Source organism: Anomaloglossus baeobatrachus, chromosome 6, assembly GCF_048569485.1.
Source record: "Anomaloglossus baeobatrachus isolate aAnoBae1 chromosome 6, aAnoBae1.hap1, whole genome shotgun sequence".
Taxonomy (NCBI): domain Eukaryota; kingdom Metazoa; phylum Chordata; class Amphibia; order Anura; family Aromobatidae; genus Anomaloglossus; species Anomaloglossus baeobatrachus.
Genome location: NC_134358.1, coordinates 243,504,544 through 243,526,450, shown reverse-complemented (window position 1 = coordinate 243,526,450; position 21,907 = coordinate 243,504,544). Strand labels below are relative to the sequence as shown.

General features: G+C 44.7%; 1 protein-coding gene across 4 annotated transcripts in view; it reads right to left on the bottom strand.

Annotated features, from left to right (window-relative positions):
* The window catches only part of SLC35B3 (solute carrier family 35 member B3), a 118,308-nt gene that overhangs the window by 14,244 nt on the left and 82,157 nt on the right, over positions 1–21,907 (bottom strand). For all 4 annotated transcript variants that reach the window (XM_075314774.1, XM_075314777.1, XM_075314776.1 and 1 more), the window contains exons 5-7: positions 19,948–20,055; positions 5,333–5,430; positions 897–989 (exon numbers count right to left, since the gene is read on the bottom strand). In XM_075314774.1, coding sequence (XP_075170889.1) covers positions 897–989; positions 5,333–5,430; positions 19,948–20,055 — 299 coding nt within the window. The remainder of the gene's footprint in view (positions 1–896; positions 990–5,332; positions 5,431–19,947; positions 20,056–21,907) is intronic.

The following is a 21,907-nucleotide window of genomic DNA, read 5'->3' as shown; positions in this document are numbered from 1 at the left end:
CTGTGCCGGCCTGATCAGGTCTTATAAAAGACGATTATTAGCTGTAATTGCAAACAAGGGTTATTCCACAAAATATTAAACCTAGGGGTTGAATAATAATTGACCCACACTTTTATGTTGAAAATTTATTAAAATTTAACTGAGCAACATAACTTGTTTGTTTGTAATATTTATGCATCTGTTAATAAATCCTGCTCTTGTTTGAAGTTTGCAGACTCTAACTTATTTGCATCTTATCAAACCTGCAGGGGGTTGAAGACTACTTGTAGGCACTGTATATGTGTATATGTATATGTATATATATATATATATATATATATATATATATATACATATACATATACATATACATATACATATACATATACACATATACAGTGCCTACAAGTAGTCTTCAACCCCCTGCAGGTTTGATAAGATGCAAATAAGTTAGAGTCTGCAAACTTCAAACAAGTATGACTATCTATATATATATATATCTATATATATGACATTTATATTTCTTTTAAAAGTAGATTCATCTTACAGTCCCCAATAATCTAGACAAGGTTGAGATATTTTAAAGGATATAGTGTCTGATGCACTCTGGTCTATTTGTAATATGAGAAAAGGTGACATTATAAAATGAATGCAGTCAGTAAATATACAACCCGACTGATGTATTAATTCTGAACAAATAAAACATGCCATTACAGTGTTTTTTTTATGGAAGGAAAAAAAAATTATTTGTGTAGCGAATCTACGGCTTGAAGGTAGTGCCTATTCTGCAGCCTCTGCATAACATGACATGTATATTTTATGCTGTCATGCACTATTGCCTTGCATTAATTCAGTTTTCAGCCGTATACCAGCCATATTTTTTTGTTTAAATCAAGCTGCTCTATTTCCGCCCTCACCTTGGAACAGAACGATACAGCGGGGGTCAGTCCACTGGTAACCGCCAAGCCTAGTAAAATGTAAACAAATCCGATGGAATATGAATACAGAACCTGAAAATGATAGGGAAAATACATTTCATTCACAATGATCGGTCTCATGGCCAATAACAAGCATTATAGAAATAAAAGGTGCACGTTTGGTTACAAAACTGACAAAAACATTAAAATTAATAAAGGTTGTATTTTCTCATATTAAATTAAGAATGTTGCTATCTACAAAGTGGATTGTGGGGGTAACAAGCTTCAGAGGCTCCAAGTCACTTCCATCTGTGCAATCATGTTACCGATATGTTCCCGGGTAGTGTTTGGGAGCTGCATGCATTGATTAGTTTTCACACTTCAGAACAGTAGTGGGCAACATATAATATTCAAGCAATTGTCGCCCCTTTTTAGCCATGTGCTAGGGAGAACACGGTATGCATCTTCTAGTGTACCGCCACAGTTCACCGCGAGTTCACACCGCTTTGTATCACACGGTCATATACATGTATAAAGCATAGAAGAACATGTGCTGGGACAATAAAAGATGCACATGTATATAGTTAGGTCCAGAAATATTTGGACAGTGACACAATTTTCGCGAGTTGGGCTCTGCATGCCACCACATTGGATTTGAAATGAAACCTCTACAACAGAATTCAAGTGCAGATTGTAACGTTTAATTTGAAGGTTTGAACAAAAATATCTGATAGAAATTGTAGGAATTGTACACATTTCTTTACAAACACTCCACATTTTAGGAGGTCAAAAGTAATTGGACAAATAAACCAAACCCAAACATAATATTTTTATTTTCAATATTTTGTTGCGAATCCTTTGGAGGCAATCACTGCCTTAAGTCTGGAACCCATGGACATCACCAAACGCTGGGTTTCCTCCTTCTTAATGCTTTGCCAGGCCTTTACAGCCGAAGCCTTCAGGTCTTGCTTGTTTGTGGGTCTTTCCGTCTTAAGTCTGGATTTGAGCAAGTGAAATGCATGCTCAATTGGGTTAAGATCTGGTGATTGACTTGGCCATTGCAGAATGTTCCACTTTTTTGCACTCATGAACTCCTGGGTAGCTTTGGCTGTATGCTTGGGGTCATTGTCCATCTGTACTATGAAGCGCCGTCCGATCAACTTTGCGGCATTTGGCTGAATCTGGGCTGAAAGTATATCCCGGTACACTTCAGAATTCATCCGGCTACTCTTGTCTGCTGTTATGTCATCAATAAACACAAGTGACCCAGTGCCATTGAAAGCCATGCATGCCCATGCCATCACGTTGCCTCCACCATGTTTTACAGAGGATGTGGTGTGCCTTGGATCATGTGCCGTTCCCTTTCTTCTCCAAACTTTTTTCTTCCCATCATTCTGGTACAGGTCGATCTTTGTCTCATCTGTCCATAGAATACTTTTCCAGAACTGAGCTGGCTTCATGAGGTGTTTTTCAGCAAATTTAACTCTGGCCTGTCTATTTTTGGAATTGATGAATGGTTTGCATCTAGATGTGAACCCTTTGTATTTACTTTCATGGAGTCTTCTCTTTACTGTTGACTTAGAGACAGATACACCTACTTCACTGAGAGTGTTCTGGACTTCAGTTGATGTTGTGAACGGGTTCTTCTTCACCAAAGAAAGTATGCGGCGATCATCCACCACTGTTGTCATCCGTGGACACCCAGGCCTTTTTGAGTTCCCAAGCTCACCAGTCAATTCCTTTTTTCTCAGAATGTACCCGATTGTTGATTTTGCTACTCCAAGCATGTCTGCTATCTCTCTGATGAATTTTTTCTTTTTTTTCAGCCTCAGGATGTTCTGCTTCACCTCAATTGAGAGTTCCTTAGACCGCATGTTGTCTGGTCACAGCAACAGCTTCCAAATGCAAAACCACACACCTGTAATCAACCCCAGACCTTTTAACTACTTCATTGATTACAGGTTAACGAGGGAGACGCCTTCAGAGTTAATTGCAGCCCTTAGAGTCCCTTGTCCAATTACTTTTGGTCCCTTGAAAAAGAGGGGGCTATGCATTACAGAGCTATGATTCCTAAACCCTTTCTCCGATTTGGATGTGAAAACTCTCATATTGCAGCTGGGAGTGTGCACTTTCAGCCCATATTATATATATAATTGTATTTCTGAACATGTTTTTGTAAACAGCTAAAATAACAAAACTTGTGTCACTGTCCAAATATTTCTGGCCCTGACTATGTGCAGACCTCAAACATTGATACACCAAAAGAAATGGGGGTATATCAGCTCACCAATATATCTTAGCCAAGTCCACATGTTCCAGGTTCAATGCAAAGATCCTCATGGCCAGTATCCACAAGTAGGTACTGATGCAATAGGAAAAGTAGTTCAATCCAGCACCAAAAATTGATTAAAATTTCAGCTTTATTAGAAAATTAAAAATATATAAAGTACAATTAAAACTCCCTGAAAAACTTAATTGCATGAAAAGTCGAGACCGGTTGACCTTACGCGTCGCAGACGTGTTTGTCTTTATTCATAGGTAACACACACACTAATTCAAGCCGTGTGGACACGATCACATTATGGGTGTCAGGTCCGAGCATTCCTACATGAACAGTGTCCTGGAAAGTGGACTGGTCATCGTGGGCCAGTTGAATGGCCACCAAGATCTCCCGATCTGACCCCTTTAGACTTTATCTTCGGGTGTCATCTGAAGGCAATTGTCTATGCTGTGAAGATACAAGATGTGCAGCATCTGAAACAACAGATACTGGAAGCCTGTGCTAGCATTTCTTCTGTGGTGTTGCTATCAGTGTGTCAAGAGTGGGAGAAGAGGGTTGCATTGACAATCCAACACAATGGACAGCACTTTGAACACATTTTTGTAAGTGGTCATAAAATTGTAAATAACTAATGAACGAAGAAAGTTACATAAAACCAAGCACACTATTGTTTTACTTGTGAAATTCTCAAAAAATTTGATGTGTTACCTAACCTTCCCATTGAAAAAATAAAGTTGGATCCGAAATGGCCGACTTCAAAATGGCTGCCATGGTCACTACCCATCCTGAAAAGTCCCCCCCCCCCCATATAGTAATGAGCCACAAACAGGAAGTTGATATCACCAACCATTCCCATTTTATTTAGGTGTATCCATATAAATGGCCCACCCTGTATATACATGCAATATTTAAGAGAGGTGTATATATACTGTATATATCTGAGTCAATTCATGTGTCTGTTCATTTAAAATATGTGGGTGTGTTTTTCTATGTACGCATTAATCATTCATCCATTTAACCATTCTGCCTGCATATTAAGGAAATTGTATTCATTATATGGGAGATGCTGTTAGCCACATATGTAATCTCCAGGACTCAGATTCAATTTATATTTATTAAAGAGGTTATCCACTACTTTTACATTTATTGCCTATCCTTCGGACAGGTCATCAATGTCTGAACGTCCAGAGTCCAACACCCCGGATCCCCAATGATGAGCTGTTCGTGGTTCCGGCTGAGGCAGCAGGTGGCCAGAAATGCTCAGTTCCGAGGCTGCTCAGTCTTCTGATAGTGGCCATGGCCTGCAGATCCACCTCCCATTCAAATCAATTGGAGGCAGATGTGCAGAACCCGGCAGGTATCAGAAGATACAGCAGCTCCGTAACGGAGCATTGCGGTTGCCTGCTGCTGCCGCCGGAGGCTCTGAAAACAGCTGACCGGCAGGGGTGTGAGGTGTTGGACCCCGGCCGATCAAACTTTGATGGCCTATTCTAAGGGTAGGCCATCAATGTAAAAGTAGTGGACAACCTCTTTAACCATTTACTCTTATGTTACCTATGAATAAGGAACAACATGTCTGAAATGCGTAAGATCCACCTGTTTCGGACTTTTTCATGGCGTTTGTAAAGTTTCCATTTTTCTTACGAATTTAATTTAAATTGATGCAATAAAACTGGAAGTTTAACCAATTTTTGGTGCTGGATTGAACTACTTTTTTCTATTACCATTCAACCATTAATATGTTTATTGACTAAGTCTTATCCTGTTTGATGTAAGCATCATGATTTCATAGGTGTCTTCCCATGTTACAGTTGATATTGTATAGTTTGGGATTGACTAGTAGGAGTCCGTCTGCTAGGGGATTGACTAGTAGGAGTCCGTCTGCTAGGGTATTCACTAATCTCAAGAGCAAGAGTTTATCGTGGACAGGTAACCACACACTGACAAATTACTTATCTGTCCCAAATGTTTATTGCTGTAGATGTCCCTTGTATGCATGGTATGTATAATAACTTTCATAATGGTTCCCACCAAATGAGGGGAATCCGCCTCCCACCAAAAATACATGAACTTAATGAAGAATATGGACTACATTTGGGCCACTTTTTTTTTTTTTTTTTTTTTTTTTAGACAAGTGAATTAATTAACCCCTTACCATTTCAGAATTCGATCCGTTGTGCAATTTCATAGCCTTTTCTTGCACATTTCCTATTACAGCATCGGCACAAAGGGCAAGAGAAATAAGCAGCACACCTTGAAAGAACAGAGGAACAAATCAACCTAGTTTTACCTGCCATTACAGCGAGAAAAGGACAAAGAAATACGCCACACACTATTACCTTCAAAATAACACCTCCTAAACGCTTAGCTTTTCAATTATGTGGCAATAACTCTGGAATGTTTCAACATTGCCCAATTTTTTTGGGACCTATTATGGTATATTTTAGCATATAGGTAAAATTAAGGCTTTTGTGTTTATTTATGAAAGTATTAGAAATTCAACAGTGAAAAAAAAATATATATCGAAATATTCTGATACGCTGTCACTTACGTATGCGGCATTTAGGGGGTTAAACAGCCATTGTCATAAAAAACAATGATCGTGGCTACTACAGCAGTGTGTCAGCAATAGTGTATGGCTGACAGTTACTGCATTTTCACCTGTCAGGGGGTGCAATATGCTTATATCGCAGGTCAGTATAAAGGCATATTGGTGGTCATTAAGGGGTTAAGGAGAATCTGTTACTTGCCATTAATATACAAATATTTTATAAGCTTTATATGTTGCCATATTTTTTTTTTTTGTTTTCGTGCCTCTCGCGCTAAGATATGGCCCCCTTTCCACAGCACACAGATCAAATCTGGTTTATCAAAAGGTGCATGGTTCTCAAGAAGATGTCCAAAACAGACGAGAGGATATTGACATTTACCAACAAGAAAAGATTGATATAATGGGCAGAAATGGTAATGTCTCCCTTGTGGAGACTGACAAGCCAGTGTAAGGAGACTTAAAGACCATGCAATGCATCTCTGGATAATTAAATATGCAAATTACCACTTCAGAGAGGAAGATGATGAACTCTAATGCCAGCTATTGGAAGTAACAATCCTAAAAGTCAATATTGACGCTTTAAAAAGCCTTGCCACGTGACTTAGGGATATTCTTTTGACTTTTATCCTATTTGTCAAAACATGTTTTGGGGTGTTGACCCCCCTCAGTGCAAAGCAATAGATCTACACTGTGTACAGAATTATTAGGCAAATGAGTATTTTGATCACATGATACTTTTTATACATGTTGTCCTACTCCAAGCTGTATAGGCTTGAGAGCCAACTACCAATTAAGTAAATCAGGTGATGTGCATCTCTGTAATGAGGATGGGTGTGGTGTAATGACATCAACACCCTATATAAGGTGTGCTTAATTATTAGGCAACTTCCTTTCCTTTGGCAAAATGGGTCAGAAGAGAGATTTGATGGGCTCTGAAAAGTCCAAAATTGTGAGATGTCTTCCAGAGGGATGTAGCAATCTTGAAATTGCCAAGCTTTTGAAGAGTGATCACCGAACAATCAAGCGTTTCATGGCAAATAGCCAACAGGGTCGCAAGAATCGTGTTGGGCAAAAAAGGCACAAAATAACTTCCATGAATTGAGGAAAATCAAGCGTGAAGCTGCCAAGATGCCATTTGCCACCAGTTTGGCCATATTTCAGAGCTTCAACATTACTGGAGTATCAAAAAGCACAAGTTGTGCGATACTCAGGGACATGGCCAAGGTAAGGAAGGCTGGAAAACGACCACCTTTGAACAAGAAACATAAGATAAAATGTCAAGACTGGGCCAAGAAATATCTTAAGACTGATTTTTCAAAGGTTTTATGGACTGATGAAATGAGAGTGACTCTTGATGGGTGGGCCAGAGGCTGGATCAGTAAAGGACAGAGAGCTCCACTCCGAGTACGACTCCAGCAAGGTGGAGGTGGAGTACTGGTATGGGCTGGTATAATCAAAGATAAACTTGTGGGACGTTTTCGGGTTGAGGATGGAGTGAAGCTCAACTCCCAGACTTTGCCAGTTTCTGGAAGACAACTTCTTCAAGCAGTGGTACAGGAAGAAGTCAGTATCATTCAAGAAAAACATGATTTTCATGCAGGACAATGCTCCATTACATACATCCAACTACTCCACAGAGTGGCTGGCCAGTAAAGGACTAAAAGATGGAAAGAAAATGACATGGCCCTCTTGTTCACCTGATCTGAACCCCATAGAGAACCTGTGGTCCCTCATAAAATGTAAGCTCTACAGGGAGGGAAAACAGTACACCTCTCGGAACAGTGTCTGGGAGGCTGTGGTGGCTGCTGCACGCAATGCTGATCGTAAACAGATCAAGCAACTGACAATCTATGGATGGTAGGCTGTTGAGTATCATAAAGATGGTGGCTATATTGGTCACTAATTTTTTGGGTTTTTTTTTTCATGTCAGAAATGTTGTGCAGTTATATTGGTTTACTTGGTGAAAATAAACAAGTGAGATGGGAATATATTTGGTTTTCATTAAGTTGCTTAATAATTCTGCACAGTAATAGTATCCTGCACAAACAGATATCCTCCTAAGATAGCCAAATCTAAAAAAAAAACACCACTCCAACTTCCAAAAGAAGGGAATTTTGTTACTTACCGTAAATTCCTTTTCTTCTAGCTCCTATTGGGAGACCCAGACGATTGGGTGTATAGCACTGCCTCCGGAGGCCACACAAAGCATTACACTAAAAAGTGTAAGGCCCCTCCCCTTCTGGCTATACACCCCCAGTGGGATCACTGGCTCACCAGTTTTAGTGCAAAAGCAAGAAGGAGGAAAGCCAATAACTGGTTTAAACAAATTCACTCCGAAGTAACGTCGGAGAACTGAAAACCATTCAACATGAACAACATGTGTACCCGAAAACAACCAAAAATCCCGAAGGACAACAGGGCGGGTGCTGGGTCTCCCAATAGGAGCTAGAAGAAAAGGAATTTACGGTAAGTAACAAAATTCCCTTCTTCTTCGGCGCTCCATTGGGAGACCCAGACGATTGGGACGTCCAAAAGCTGTCCCTGGGTGGGTAAAGAAATACCTCATGTTAGAGCTGCAAAGACAGCCCTCCCCTACGGGGAGGCAACTGCCGCCTGCAGGACCCTTCTACCTAGGCTGGCGTCCGCCGAAGCATAGGTATGCACCTGATAATGTTTGGTGAAAGTGTGCAGACTCGACCAGGTAGCTGCCTGGCACACCTGCTGAGCCGTAGCCTGGTGCCGTACTGCCTAGGACGCACCCACGGCTCTGGTAGAATGGGCTTACAGCCCTGATGGAACCGGAAGCCCAGCAGAACAGTAGGCTTCAAGAATTGGTTCCTTGATCCATCGAGCCAGGGTGGATTTGGAAGCCTGCGACTCTTTACGCTGATTAGCGACAAGCACAGAGAGTGCATCCGAGCGGCGCAGAGGCGCCGTGCGGGAAATGTAGATTCTGAGTGCTCCCACCAGATCCAACAAATGCAAATCCATTTCATATCGATGAAAAGGATGAGGCAAAAGGAAGGTAAGGAGATACCACCGTAGGGAGATCTCCGGAATCGGGCGCAGCACTGCCTTGCCTTGGTGAAACACCAGGAAGGAAGCTTTTGGATGACAGCGCTGCTAGCTCGGACACTCTCCTAAGAGACGTGACCACTACCAGAAAGGCGTCTTTCTGTGAAAGTCGAGAGAGTGAAACATCTCTCAGAGGCTCGAAGGGCGGCTCCTAGAGAGCAATTAGTACCCTGTTCAGATCCCATGGGTCCAACGGCCGTTTGTACAGAGGGACAATGTGACAAACCTCCTGCAGGAACGTGTGTACCTGAGGAAGTGGTGCTAGGCGCTTCTGAAGCATACAGATAGCGCTGATACTTGTCCTTTAAGGGAGCCGAGTGACAACCTTTTTCCAAACCAGATTGCAGGAAGGAAAGAAAAGTAGGGAATGCAAATGGGCAGGGAGACACTCCCTGAGCAGAGCACTAAGAGAAGAATATCCTCCACATCCTGTGGTAGATCTTGGCAGACGTCGGTTTTCTAGTCTGTCTCATGGTGGCAATGACGTCCTGAGATAATCCTGAAGACGCTAGGATTCAGGACTCAAAGGCCATACCGTCAGGTTCAGGGCCATAGAATTCAGATGGAAAAAACGGCCCTTGGGACAGTAAGTCCGGCCGGGCTGGTAGTGCCCACGGTTGGTAGACCGTGAGATGCCACAGATCCGGGGACTACGACCTCCTCGGCCAGTCTGTGGCGATGGGGATGGCGCGGCGGCAAACGGACCTGATGTTGCGTAGCCCTCTGGGCAGCAGTGTCAGATGGGGAGACACATAGGTAGCTGGAACTGCGACCAAACCTGAACTAAGGCGTCTGCCGCCAGAGCTCTTTGATCTTGATACCGCGCCATGAAAATCGGAACCTTGTTGTTGTGCCGAGACGCTATTAGGTCGACGTTCAGCATCCCCCAGCGTTGACAGATTTGCTGAAAACCGTCCGGGTGAAGATACCCTTCCCCTGCGTCCATACCCTGGCAACTGAGGAAGTCTGCTTCCCAGTTATCTGCGCCCGGGATGTGAACTGCGGATATGGTGGATGCTCTGTCTTCCACCCCCATCAGACTCCGCCGGACTTCCTGGGAGGCTTGCCGACTGCGTGTTCCGCCTTGGTGGAAGATGTATGCCACCGCTGTGGAGTTGTCCGACTGAATTCGGATGTGTGTGCTTTCCAGCCACGGCTGGAAGGCTTGCAGGGCAAGATACACTGCCCGGATTTCTAGCACATTGATTTGAAGGATGGACTCCTCTGAAGAGAGTCCTTGACCGTCTGAGAAGGGGGACGTTCCTTCTAGGGACGTCGACTTCCCATCCCATTGGCAAAGAATGCCACATTGGAGTGGACGCAGATGAAACTGCGCGAAAGTGACTGCCTCTGCATGAGGCGTGTTAAGGAGTGTGACTGGCCGTGAAGGAGAGACCGCACCCCCGTCTGTAGTGAACGCTGTTTGTCCAGCGGAAGCTTCACTATCGCTGAGGGAGCGTGACACTCCATGCCCAGATATGTCAGCGATTGGGTCGGTGTCAGATTTAACCTTGAGAAGTTGATGATCCACCCGAAACTCTGGAGAGTCTCCAGCGCTACGCTCAGGCTGTGTTGGCATGCCTCTTGAGAGGGTGCCTTGACAAGTCGACCGTCCAAGGAAGGATCACCGAGTGATCCTGAGAGTGCAGGACTGCTCCCACTGCTGCCCTGAACTTGGTGAAACTCCGTAGGGCTGTCGCCAGACCGAAGGGCAGGGTTACGAACTGAAGATGCTCGTCTTCAATAACGAAACGTAGCAAACGTTGGTGCTCTGGAGCAATCGGCACGTGGAGATAAGCATCCTGATGTCTATTGATGCTAGGAAATCTCCTTGAGACATTGAGGCAATGATGGAGCGGAGGGATGCCCTCCGGAACCGCCTGGCCTTCACGTGCTTGTTGAGCAGTTTTAGGTCCCCCACAATCAGATTGGAGGAAAAACCGTGTCTTGTTCCTGAAGAGGAACAGGAATTACCACTCATTCTGCCTGCAGAAGAGCATCGGCTCGGTGGGTAGGTGGGGAAGTTCTGAAGAATCGAGCCGGAGGCCGAGAACAGAACTCTATCCTGTACACGTGAGACACAATGTCTCTCACCCACCGGTCCGTGACCTGTGGCAGCTAAATGTCGCCAAGGCGAGAGAGTCTGCCACCAACCGCGGATGCGGAGAGAGAGAGCTTAAAGTCATGAGGAGACCGCCTTGGAAGCGGTTCCTCTGGCTGCCTTCCTTGGGCGTGATTGAGCCCGCCTGGAATCTGAGCCCCTCTGAGCCTTTTGAGCCCTTTTGGACTAGGACAATTTGGACCTGCCCGAGCCTGGGAAGGACCGAAACCTCGACTGTCTCTCACGGACAGCATTAATAGGGTAAGTCGCAATGCAGACATTGCGAGGATAAGGACGCTACCTGCGGCACAGATGTACCTGTGCTCAAGACCAGCTGTGCAAGACCAGCTGACATAGCTTAGAGTGCCCATACGGCTGCGAATGCCGGAGCAACCGACACGCCGATAGCTTCATAGACAGATTTCAACCAGAGGTCCATCTGTCTGTCAATGGCATCTTTAAGTGAAGTCCCATCTCCACTGCAACTATGGATCTAGCCGCAAGCCTGGAGATTGGGGGATCCACCTTCGGACCCTGGGTCCAGCGCCTGACCACGTCAGGGGGAAAGGGATAACATGTATCTTTAATACGTTTGGAGAAACGCTTATCTGGTAAGCGTGGTGATCCTAAACTGCTTCACTGAAGTCAGCGTGGCCAGAAAAGTACTCAATGTACGCTTGAGATACTGAAATGGGATTTCTCCTGCTGGGAAGCTGACTCCTCCACTGAAGGAGCTGGGGGAGAGATATCCAACATGCCATTGCTGGACGCTATAAGATCATTCCCCATGGCGTCACCATCCGGTGTATCCGGATTGAGAGCGGTGTCAGGATCAAAGTCCTGATCAGCTACGTCTGCCTCATCATACAGAGAGTCCTCTGCTGTGACCCTGACTAGTGACGAGGCCGAGTGCCGCTCCCAGCGAGCTCGCTTAGGCTGTCTGGGACTGTCGTCCGTGTCAGAGCCTACACCCTGGCAAGATTGCCCATGGCCTGTCTGGACTGCAAGTCACTATCCCATGACAATCTATCAGCCGAAACTGCAACACCGTCCCTGTCCATGGACAGGATTCACAGGTGGTTCCTTTGGCCACCTCTAGTAGAGACCCCGGCTGACCAAGTGCTACAGAGGAGCATTGCACACAACGGGGGTCAGTGGAACTTGCCGGTGGAACAGTATCACATGCAGTAAAAGCAGCATAGAAAGCCTGTGTTGCTTTTTTGCTGCTGTAGTCTAGCCATCTAGGAGCATATAGCCGAGAATAACGACCGTACAGTGCAATGTATAGCATACAAGCATAAAGTACAAATGAGCCCTTCAGCACATGCAATATGAGCAGCTTAGAAAGCCTGTGCCTTGGCACCCTTGCTTTTTTGCTGCTGTAGACTAGCCATCCAGGAGAATATCTCCAAGAGTAGCGACCGTACAGTGCAATGTATAGCATACAAGCATAAGTACAAATAAACACTTCAGCACATACAATACAAGCAGCCTAGAAAAACTGTGCCTTAGCACCTTTGCTTTTTTGCTGCTGTAGTCTAGCCATTCTAGGAGAATATAGCCAAGAATAGCGACCGTACAGTGCAATGTATAGCATACAAGCATAAGTACAAATGAACACTTCAGCACATGCAATACAAGCAGCATAAAAAGCCTGTGCCTTAGCACCCTTTTTTTGCTGTTGTTGTCTCGCCATCTAAGAGGGCATATAGCCAAAAATAGCGACCTACAGTGCAGTGTAAGCTAAAATACAAATGGACACAACGGTATATAGTGGGGTCAGCACTTCAGGTGCTGCTTACCGCCCGCCTATAGGCGGGTGTGTGGTCGCCAGAGTCCTGTGACTGGTTGCCCAGAGCTTGTCTCCGTTCTCCAGCTCGGACTGCAGGAATGGCTGCCGGCGTCCTTCTCCAGCTCGTGTGACGAGGGGCGGGCCGTGGGCGTGCCCAAGGCAAGAGCGGGAAACCGGCGTCCCACTGTGTCCAGTGAAGGGGGCTGGAGAATGCAAAGCAGACTCCAGCCCTTGGCGCTGACTGTCTGTACAGCGTCCCGCTTCTCCCCTGACTGGCAGGGCTGGGGGCGGGAACGAAACGGAAACTAGGCCGCAAAGCCGGGGACTCGAGTAATAAGCGCGGCCGTCCTATGTGCACGGCCAGCGCGGAGTCCCCGGCGCACCACAAGTCCCAGCCGCGCCACAGTGTAAAAACACCCAGCAGCGGCCCGGCGCGGCAGTTCCCAATACATAAATTCACACAGCAAAGCTGCCGTGAATAATAGCACAAGCGCTCCGCGCTGTTGTCCCCGGCGCACTAGCACTCCCAGCAATGCTGGTGTGTGTGTGCGCGATGTGTACGGGGACACAGAGTACCTTAATGTAGCAGGGCCCTGTCCCTGACGATACCCAGCTCCATATCCAGCAGGTTCTCTGGGTCTGTGGATGGAGCCCGGTCTCAGTGCCTGGAGACCTGTAAGATCCCACTTCCTCAGAGCCCCTCAGGGGGATGGGGAAGGAAAACAGCATGTGGGCTCCAGCCTCCGTACCCGCAATGGGTACCTCAACCTTAACAAACACCGCCGACATAAAGTGGGGTGAGAAGGGAGCATGCTGGGGGCCCTAGTATGGGCCCTCTTTTCTTCCATCCGACATAGTCAGCAGCTGCTGCTGACTAAACAGTGGAGCTATGCGTGGATGTCTGACCTCCTTCGCACAAAGCAGAAAACTGGTGAGCCAGTGATCCCACTGGGGGTGTATAGCCAGAAGGGGAGGGGCCTTACACTTTTTAGTGTAATGCTTTGTGTGGCCTCCGGAGGCAGTGCTATACACCCAATCGTCTGGGTCTCCCAATGGAGCGCCGAAGAAATATTAAGCTTTGATATTTATGAGTCTTTTGGGTTGATTGAGAACATAGTTGTTGATCAATAATGAAAAAAATCCTCTAAAATACTACTTGCCTAATAATTCTGCACTGTGTAATTTAGCTGTATGAGCTGTCAAAAAGTTTTTCCTAATGTCTAATCTGAATTGCCTTCCTTTAGGTTTCATTCCATTGCTTTTTGTACTTCCTTGTGCTAATGAGAATAGGGTAGTTCCCTCCGCACTGTGACAACCTTTCAGATATTTGTAGACCGCTATTAAGTCTCCTCTCAGCCTTCTCTATCAAACTAAAGATCCCTAGTTCTTTTAGCCATTCTTCATAAGACATGGTTTGCAGACCTTCCACCATCCTGGTTGCTCTTCTCTAGACTTGCTCCAACATATCGATGTCTTTCTTGAATTGGGGTGCCCAGAACTGTACACAGTATTCCAGGTGGGGTCTGACCAGGGCAGAGTATATAGGAATACCGTATTTTTCAGACTATAAGATGCACCGAATCATAAGACGCACCCTGGTTTTAGAAAAGGAAAATTGGAAAATACAATTTTAAGCAAAAAACGTGGTCATGACACACTGTTATGGGGTGAGGATCTGCTGCTGACACTTATGGGGGTAATGTCCTCAAATTCTCTACTAAGGTACCCCATCCTGGTAATTATCCTCCTGCCTTGTATATGATCCTCATCCTTGTATACATATGTCCCTCATCCTGGTATAGCCCCCATCCTGCTATATACCCCTTCCTGGCACATGGCCGCATCCTGCTATATACCCCCTTCCTGGCATATGGCCGCATCCTGCTATTTACCCCATCCTAGCATGTGGCTGCATCCTGCTATATACCCCCATCCTGCTCATAATATACCCCCATCCTGCTCATAATATACCCCCATCCTGCTATACGGCCGCATCCTGTGGCACACACAAAAAAAAAAAATAAACGTTCATACTCACCTTTCCTTGCTCCCTGCAGCATCGCTCCTCCTCCTGTCAGTGCCAGCAACAGCGCCGCTGAGAGGAGCCGGCCACGATCCCTGCAGCATCGCTCGTCCTCCTGACGGTGCCGGCCGCGGCTGTGGGTGGACACATGAGCACAGCGATGACTTCATCGCTGTGCGCACCGCTAGTCTCCACACACAGCCGGTACACAGGAGGATGGGGCGATGCTGCAGGGATCGTGGCCGGTGAGTATACTGATCCACTGCACCCCGCGCTGATGATGATGTGCAGGGGGGCAGTGAATATAGCCGCACATGATCGCTCCAGGCTGTAGTTGCCAGGGGTGATCAAGCGGGCAGACTGTTTAACATGCGCGCATTCCCCGCCCATCACACTGCCCACCTGTCAGTGCTGGCTTCAGCGAGGAGATATGATGGGCGGGATTGATGGGCGTGCATATTAAATGAGCTGGACCACTTGGTCAGAGCAGACGCTGCTGCAGCCTGCATGCCCCCGATGACCCACTCCACCGCAGCACCCTCATTCCCCGCAGCCACATTCAGACTATAAGACGCACCCCCCCACAATCCCCCAACATTTGGGGGAAAAAAGTGCGTCTTCTAGTCCAAAAAATATGGTAATTACTTCTCGATCTAGATTACATACTTCCAAAAAGCAGCACTAGAGTTCAAGTTATCTTCTTCTCTGAAGAGGCAATTTGCACATATAGGGCATAAAATGGAAGAGGGGGCTATATCTCATGAAAAAGAGAAAAAGAAATATATAAACAGTAAACACAAAACAAAAGATTCAAGATATAGCAAAAAAGCTGGATTTACGCCAGTTAAAATACATATTTTTGCAAAATGACAGGTCCTCTTTAATGGGAGCATAATAATTAAAGCAAATTGATAACACTGATGCTAAAGTAACAGGTCTACAGTAAAATTCTCACTGTAACTAAGCGCAGAGGAAGCCTTCATCCAGGCGGGGGCTTATGATAAGAATATCTGTACGAGACAGCATAAGAGTATGCTTTGTTTATACTAGCTGAATAGTTTTGCTCCCTTTAGGCAAAAATGTCATCTGAATAGATTTGTCCCTCACAATGTTCAAAGGAATCTGATTAAATTATGTAAGTAGAGCTTCAGCTGGAATCAGACTAGTTTATGTATCAATGTTTCTGAGAAATTTATGAGTAAAAGTCAAGTGAAGTCAATTTGGCATTTAGTAACTAGCATCCAAACTGCTACCCTTAGGCAACTGAATCCTTAAGAATTTTTCATTTGAAAGTTAATATAAAATAGAGAAAGTAGTATGTTTTCTGAAAGCCGCGATGCCTGCAAGACTTTTGCTGGTTTATGCATTTATCCATGCATATGCTAGTGTCAATACTCATTTAACATATGTTACCTAATACACTGCCTTTGCAAAGAATAATACGTTGTAATAAACTCCAGTTCGTAGCCTTCTTTTTTTCCCCTTCTTATTGTCTGTTCTGCTCCACTTTTATATACAAAGATCCGCTACTGTGACTACAGTTACTTTTGTAAAAACTGCATGGTGAGAAAATCCAATTACTGATATTTGCATACCGCATACAGTCACGTCCTGAACGTTTAGGGTACCGTCACACTTTAGCGACGCTCCAGCGATCCCACCAGCGATCTGACCTGGTCAGGATCGCTGGTGTGTCACTACATGGTCGCTGGTGAGCTGTCAATCAGGCAGATCTCACGAGCGACCAGCCCCCAACCAGCAGCGACGCGTGGAAGCGATGCTGCGCTTGGTAACCAAGGTAAATATCGGGTAACCAAGCGCTTGGTAACCCGATATTTACCTTGGTTACCAGCGCACACCGATTAGTGCTGGCTCCCTGCACTCCTAGCCAGAGTACAACATCGGGTAAAGAAGCAAACCGCTTTGCTTATTTACCTGATGTGTACTCCAGCTACGTGTGCAGGGAGCAGGGCGCCAGCACTGGCAGCCTGAGAGCGGCGGACGCTAGTAACCAAGGTAAATATCGGGTAACCAAGTAAAGGGCTTTGCTTGGTTACCCGATATTTACCTGTGTTACAGCTTACCGCAGGCTGCCAGAAGCTGGCTCCCTGCACATTCAGACCGTTGCTCTCTTGCTGTCAAACACAGCGATGTGTGCTTCACAGCGGGAGAGCAACGTCCAAAAAAAATGAACCAGCACTGTGTGTAACGAACAGCGATCTTACAGCAGGGGCCAGATTGCTGCTTAGTGTCCCACACAGCGAGATCGCTGAGATCACTGGTGCGTCACAAAAACAGTGACTCAGCAGCAATCTCGCTAGCAATCTCGCTATGTGAGAAGTACCCCTGATGCTCAGATCTCATTTGATTTGCATTGGAGACAAGTATAGTAAGAATGTCAACGACACATTTTTAGAAATTAAAACAGAAAAAAAAAAATCTGCATAGTCATTTGGCCAAACACCGTACAGATAGTCAGCAGGGACGACTAAATATATATTGTATCTATTACAATAAGCAACATTACGCTCTGCCCAGTACCCAAAGTTCGGTGCGTCGGAGTGACCCTTGACTCTGCCTCGTCCTTCACACCACACATCCAATCCCTCACCACCTCTTGCCGTCTTCAACTCAAAAATAATTTCCAGAATCTGTCCTTTCCTCAATCTATAAAAATGCTAGAGCATGCCCTTATAATCTCCCGCCTTGATTACTGCAATATCTTCCTCTGTGGCCTCCCTGCTAACCAGCTCGCCCTCTCCAGTCCATCCTTAATTCTGCTGCCTGAATGATCCACCTCTCTCCTCAACACTACCCGACTTCTTCCCTCTGTAAATCCCTCCATTGGCTTCCAATCCTCCACCGTATCCAATTCAAACTACTAAAACTGACCTACAAAGCCATCCATAATCTGTCTCCTCTGTATATCTCCAAAACTAATCTCCCGCTACACTCCAACACTCCTCCGGTCCTCCCAAGACCTCCTCTCCTCTCATTCGCTTCTCATGCAACTGCCTCCAAGACTTCTCCCGAGCATCCAGTCTTCTGGAATGCGTTGCCTCAACACGTTAGACTATCTGCTACACTTACAAGCTTCAAACGGACCTGAAAACTCATGTTCAGAAATGCCTATAATCGCCAATGAACCCCACTGCGTCATCACTGCCGGAGCTGCCGCCTCACCACCGTGCCGGAGCTGCCGCCTCACCACCGTGCCGGAGCTGCCGCCTCACCACCGTGCCGGAGCTGCTGTCTGACCAACACCCTACCTACTGTCTCCTCCCCAAAATCCTATAGAATGTAAACCCGCAAGGGCAGGGCCCTCTTCCCTCTGTACCAGTCTGTCTACTGTAACTTGTATATGTATTCTGTATTGAACACCACCTCATGTACAGCACCATGGAATCAATGGTGCTCTATAAATAAATAATAATTGTATTAAAAATTAATAATTTGATAAAAAAAAAATAAAACATATAGATGACATACTGTGGAATGAATTTATGAAATTTTCAAAAAACACCTTAAAAAACTAAACTTTAACAGTAACTATTCTCCAGGTATTGAAATTTTAGTAATATACTGCACTACTGTATTTTGCTTTCTTCTCCCCCAAACCTCTAGCTGAAAGTACTTTATATGCCTAGTTCATGCCCCTTTAGTAGTTGCTTTGAATTGCAGCTTTAGAAATCTGAACTCACAACACTAATTTTCAAACATTGAGCATGCATAAGGAAGCAGAAAAGCTCATTCTATTTGTAACGCGTGAGTATGGCTTAATTTTAGAGGATGAACTAAGCAGTTAAAAGCACTTTTAGGTTGATATTTGGGAAAGAATGACGTAAAATAAGGTAATATTCAGAATATAATCTATCCCTAAGCTGTCACACATGCTCAAATGCGCCTACAAGAGTCTGTTCAAAGCAAAGAGTATAGAGATCTCCTGTCTGAGCTTTGGATGGAAGGTAGATTGTCAGTTGAGAACAGCACCGAATGCAGGTCTTAGCCAACAGCTCTCACACCAGTGTGCTAGAAACACTGAGGTCACAGGAGGGGAATATAGCACTCAATGTGCCCTCAACCCATTTGATCGACCATGATAGCCTGTTCTGAGTGAAACCTGCCTTGTTAAACCGCTGTATGGCCTTGGCCACTGTGCTGCAGCTCCGTTTCAGGGTGGTGGCAATCTTCTTATAGCAAAGGCCATCTTTATCCAGAGCAACAATTCTTTTTCTCAGATTCTCAGAGAATTTCTTTGCTATTAGGTGCCATGTTGAACTTCCAGTGACCAGTATGAGACAGTGTAAGTGATAACACCAAATTTAACACACCTTCTCCCCATTCACACCTGAGAGTTTGTAAGTTAACACTAATGAGCCACATGACCCAAGGGAGGAAACACCAAATATACAATGTTACACAAGCTGTACACTGACTACTTTACATTGTATTAAAAAGGGTCCTATTTTCAATGTTGTCCCATGAAAAGATATAATAAAATGTTTATAAAAATGTGGAGTGTAGTCACTTGTGATATACTGTAGGTCATATATCGTGTCCATTCTTGTGATGTGGGCATACATGCTGAACCCTAATTTTTTTCCCAGCAGATGATGGCCGATTTAATAAGTAGTCATATACCTTTAATAACTGGCAGAGTAGAGCTCTGTCTCCGCGGTTACCCTATTAAATGTCGCTGTCAATCTCTGAGAGTGTCATTTAACACGCGCTGGCAGGGAGGAGGGTGCGTCATTCCATACACCCGATGGGTTGCCATGACAGCCAGGGGTTTGATTAAGCCCCTTGAGTGTCATGACTATTCTCCTGTGAACTCAAGCCTGTAGCTGGCGTTCATAGGAGATCAGGATATTCCCTAAACATAGCAGTGCTGATGCACTGCTACGTATAGCACAAGCGATCAAATGATCAAAGCTTCAAGTCACCTAGATGGACTATTAAATCACATCCATTTTGCCCTATTAAAAATTAAATCTAACCCCTTCACACCATGGCCATTTTTAAATTTCTGCACTGTAGTTTTCCTCCCCTTCTTGCAAGTGTCAATTTTTATTTTACCGTTAATAAATCCCTATGAAGGTTTGTTTTTTGCAGGATAAGTTATACTTTTGAAGGTCTCTACTCATTTTACGGTATGGTGTACTGGAAAAAAAATAAATTAAATGCGTTGGAAAAAAAAAAGAGGAAAAAAAAAAATGCAATCTCCTCACCTGTCACATTGAAGTTTGGTGCTACAGTGCTGTCCGCCAGAGTAAACCAGATAAGACCAGCGCTCATGCACAAAGCTGCAGTCACATCCGCAGCATTATAGCGCTTCCCTGCAGACAAAGGAAAATTTATTATATTCAAACACAGAATCCTATTTTAACCATTTTAAAGGGACAAGAACAAAAGCGCATGGTTCCTGGGTTCACAATAGAAAACCACAATTGCTACACCATTTGTAGTGCCGACACCAGCCAGACTCCATTGACTTATAATGAGATCAATTGGGTTATGCGAAGAGTCAAATCATTCTGACACCAAATATACACTGATTTCCATTAACATTGAAAGGTAACGTGAATAACTCCATCTACTTCCACTAGCTCCTACCATGGGGTGGGATAAAGTAGGTAGTGATCAGTCAGTTCTTGTGTTGGAAGCAAAAACAATGGCCAAGAATAACGATCTGACCGGCTTTGATAAAGACCAAATAGTGAATTGTGATGGCTAGATCGTTCACTTGGTACACCTTAAAAACTGCATGACTATCAACTGTGTTCCAAGGAAGGAAAACTCGGGAACCAGTGACAGGGTCTTGGGTGCCAAAGGCTCATTGATGTACAAGTGGAGAGAATATATTAACCCCTTCAGCCCCCGGGCACTTTCAGTTTTTGTTTTTTGCGCCTTTTCTTCCGAGAGCCGTAACTTTTTTATTATTCCGTCAATCTTGCCATATGAGGGCATGTTTTTTTGCGGAACGAGTTGTACTTTTAAATGAAACCATAGGTTTTACCATATATTGTAATTTTTTTGCTGTTTTCCAGTACAAGTGTGGAAATACTGCAAAAAAGTGTGAGCGCACAATACTTTTTGGGATGTTTTATTCACCGTGTTCATTATATGGTAAAACTGATATTGTATGTGATGCCTCAGGTCGGTGCGAGTTTGTTGACACCAAACATGTACAGGTTTACTTGTATCTAAGGGGTTAAAAAAAAAATCACAAGTTTGTCCAATAAAAGTGGCGCACGTTTTGCGCCATTTTCCGAAACACAGAGTTCTCATTTTTCGGGATCTATGGCTCAGTGACTGCTTATTTTTTGCATCTCGAGCGAACATTTTTAATGGTACCATTTTTGCGCAGATGCTACGTTTTGATCGCCTGTTATTGCATTTTGCGTAAAACATGCGGCGACCAAAAAACGTAATTTTGGCGTTTGGAATTTTTTTTTGACACTACGCCGTTTACCAATCAGATTAATTGATTTTATATTTTGATAGATCGGGCATTTCTGAACGCGGCGATACCAAATATGTGTATATTTATTTATTTTTTAACCCTTTAATTTTCAATTGGGTGAAAGGGGGGTGATTTGAACTTTTAGGTTTTTTGTTTTTATTTTTTAAAACTTTTTTTTTTTTATTTTACTAGTCCCCCTAGGGGGCTATAGCGATCAGATAGCCGATCGCTATTATCCATCTGCTGATCACAGCTATGCAGCTGTAAACAGCAGATTCAGTCACTTCCGGTTTCCCTCTGCTCCGTGCCGAGGAAAAACGAAAGTGAAACTTCGTAGCTGCAGGCGTCATCACATGACCCTGTGCTACGATGGCAACCACCGAACGTCACGTGATTACTCACATGACTTCCGGTGGGGGCGGCGGCAAGTAAACATGGCCGCGCGCATATAGATCTCGCTGACAGACTTTGGCAGCGAGATTTAAAGGGTTAAATGTTGCGAGTGGAAGCGATTTCACTCGCAACATGCAGGCACACATGTCAGCTGTTGAAAACAGCTGATGTGTGCCGACCGCCTCCGCCTGCCCGCGACAGGGGGCAGGGCTTAACGGGACACGATCCTTGACTGATAGATCCGTTCAAGGTCGTGAAGGGGTTAAGGGAGATTGGAAGAAGTGTGTGGGAATATAAAATTAACTTTTATTGGATACTGAATATTTTTTTTT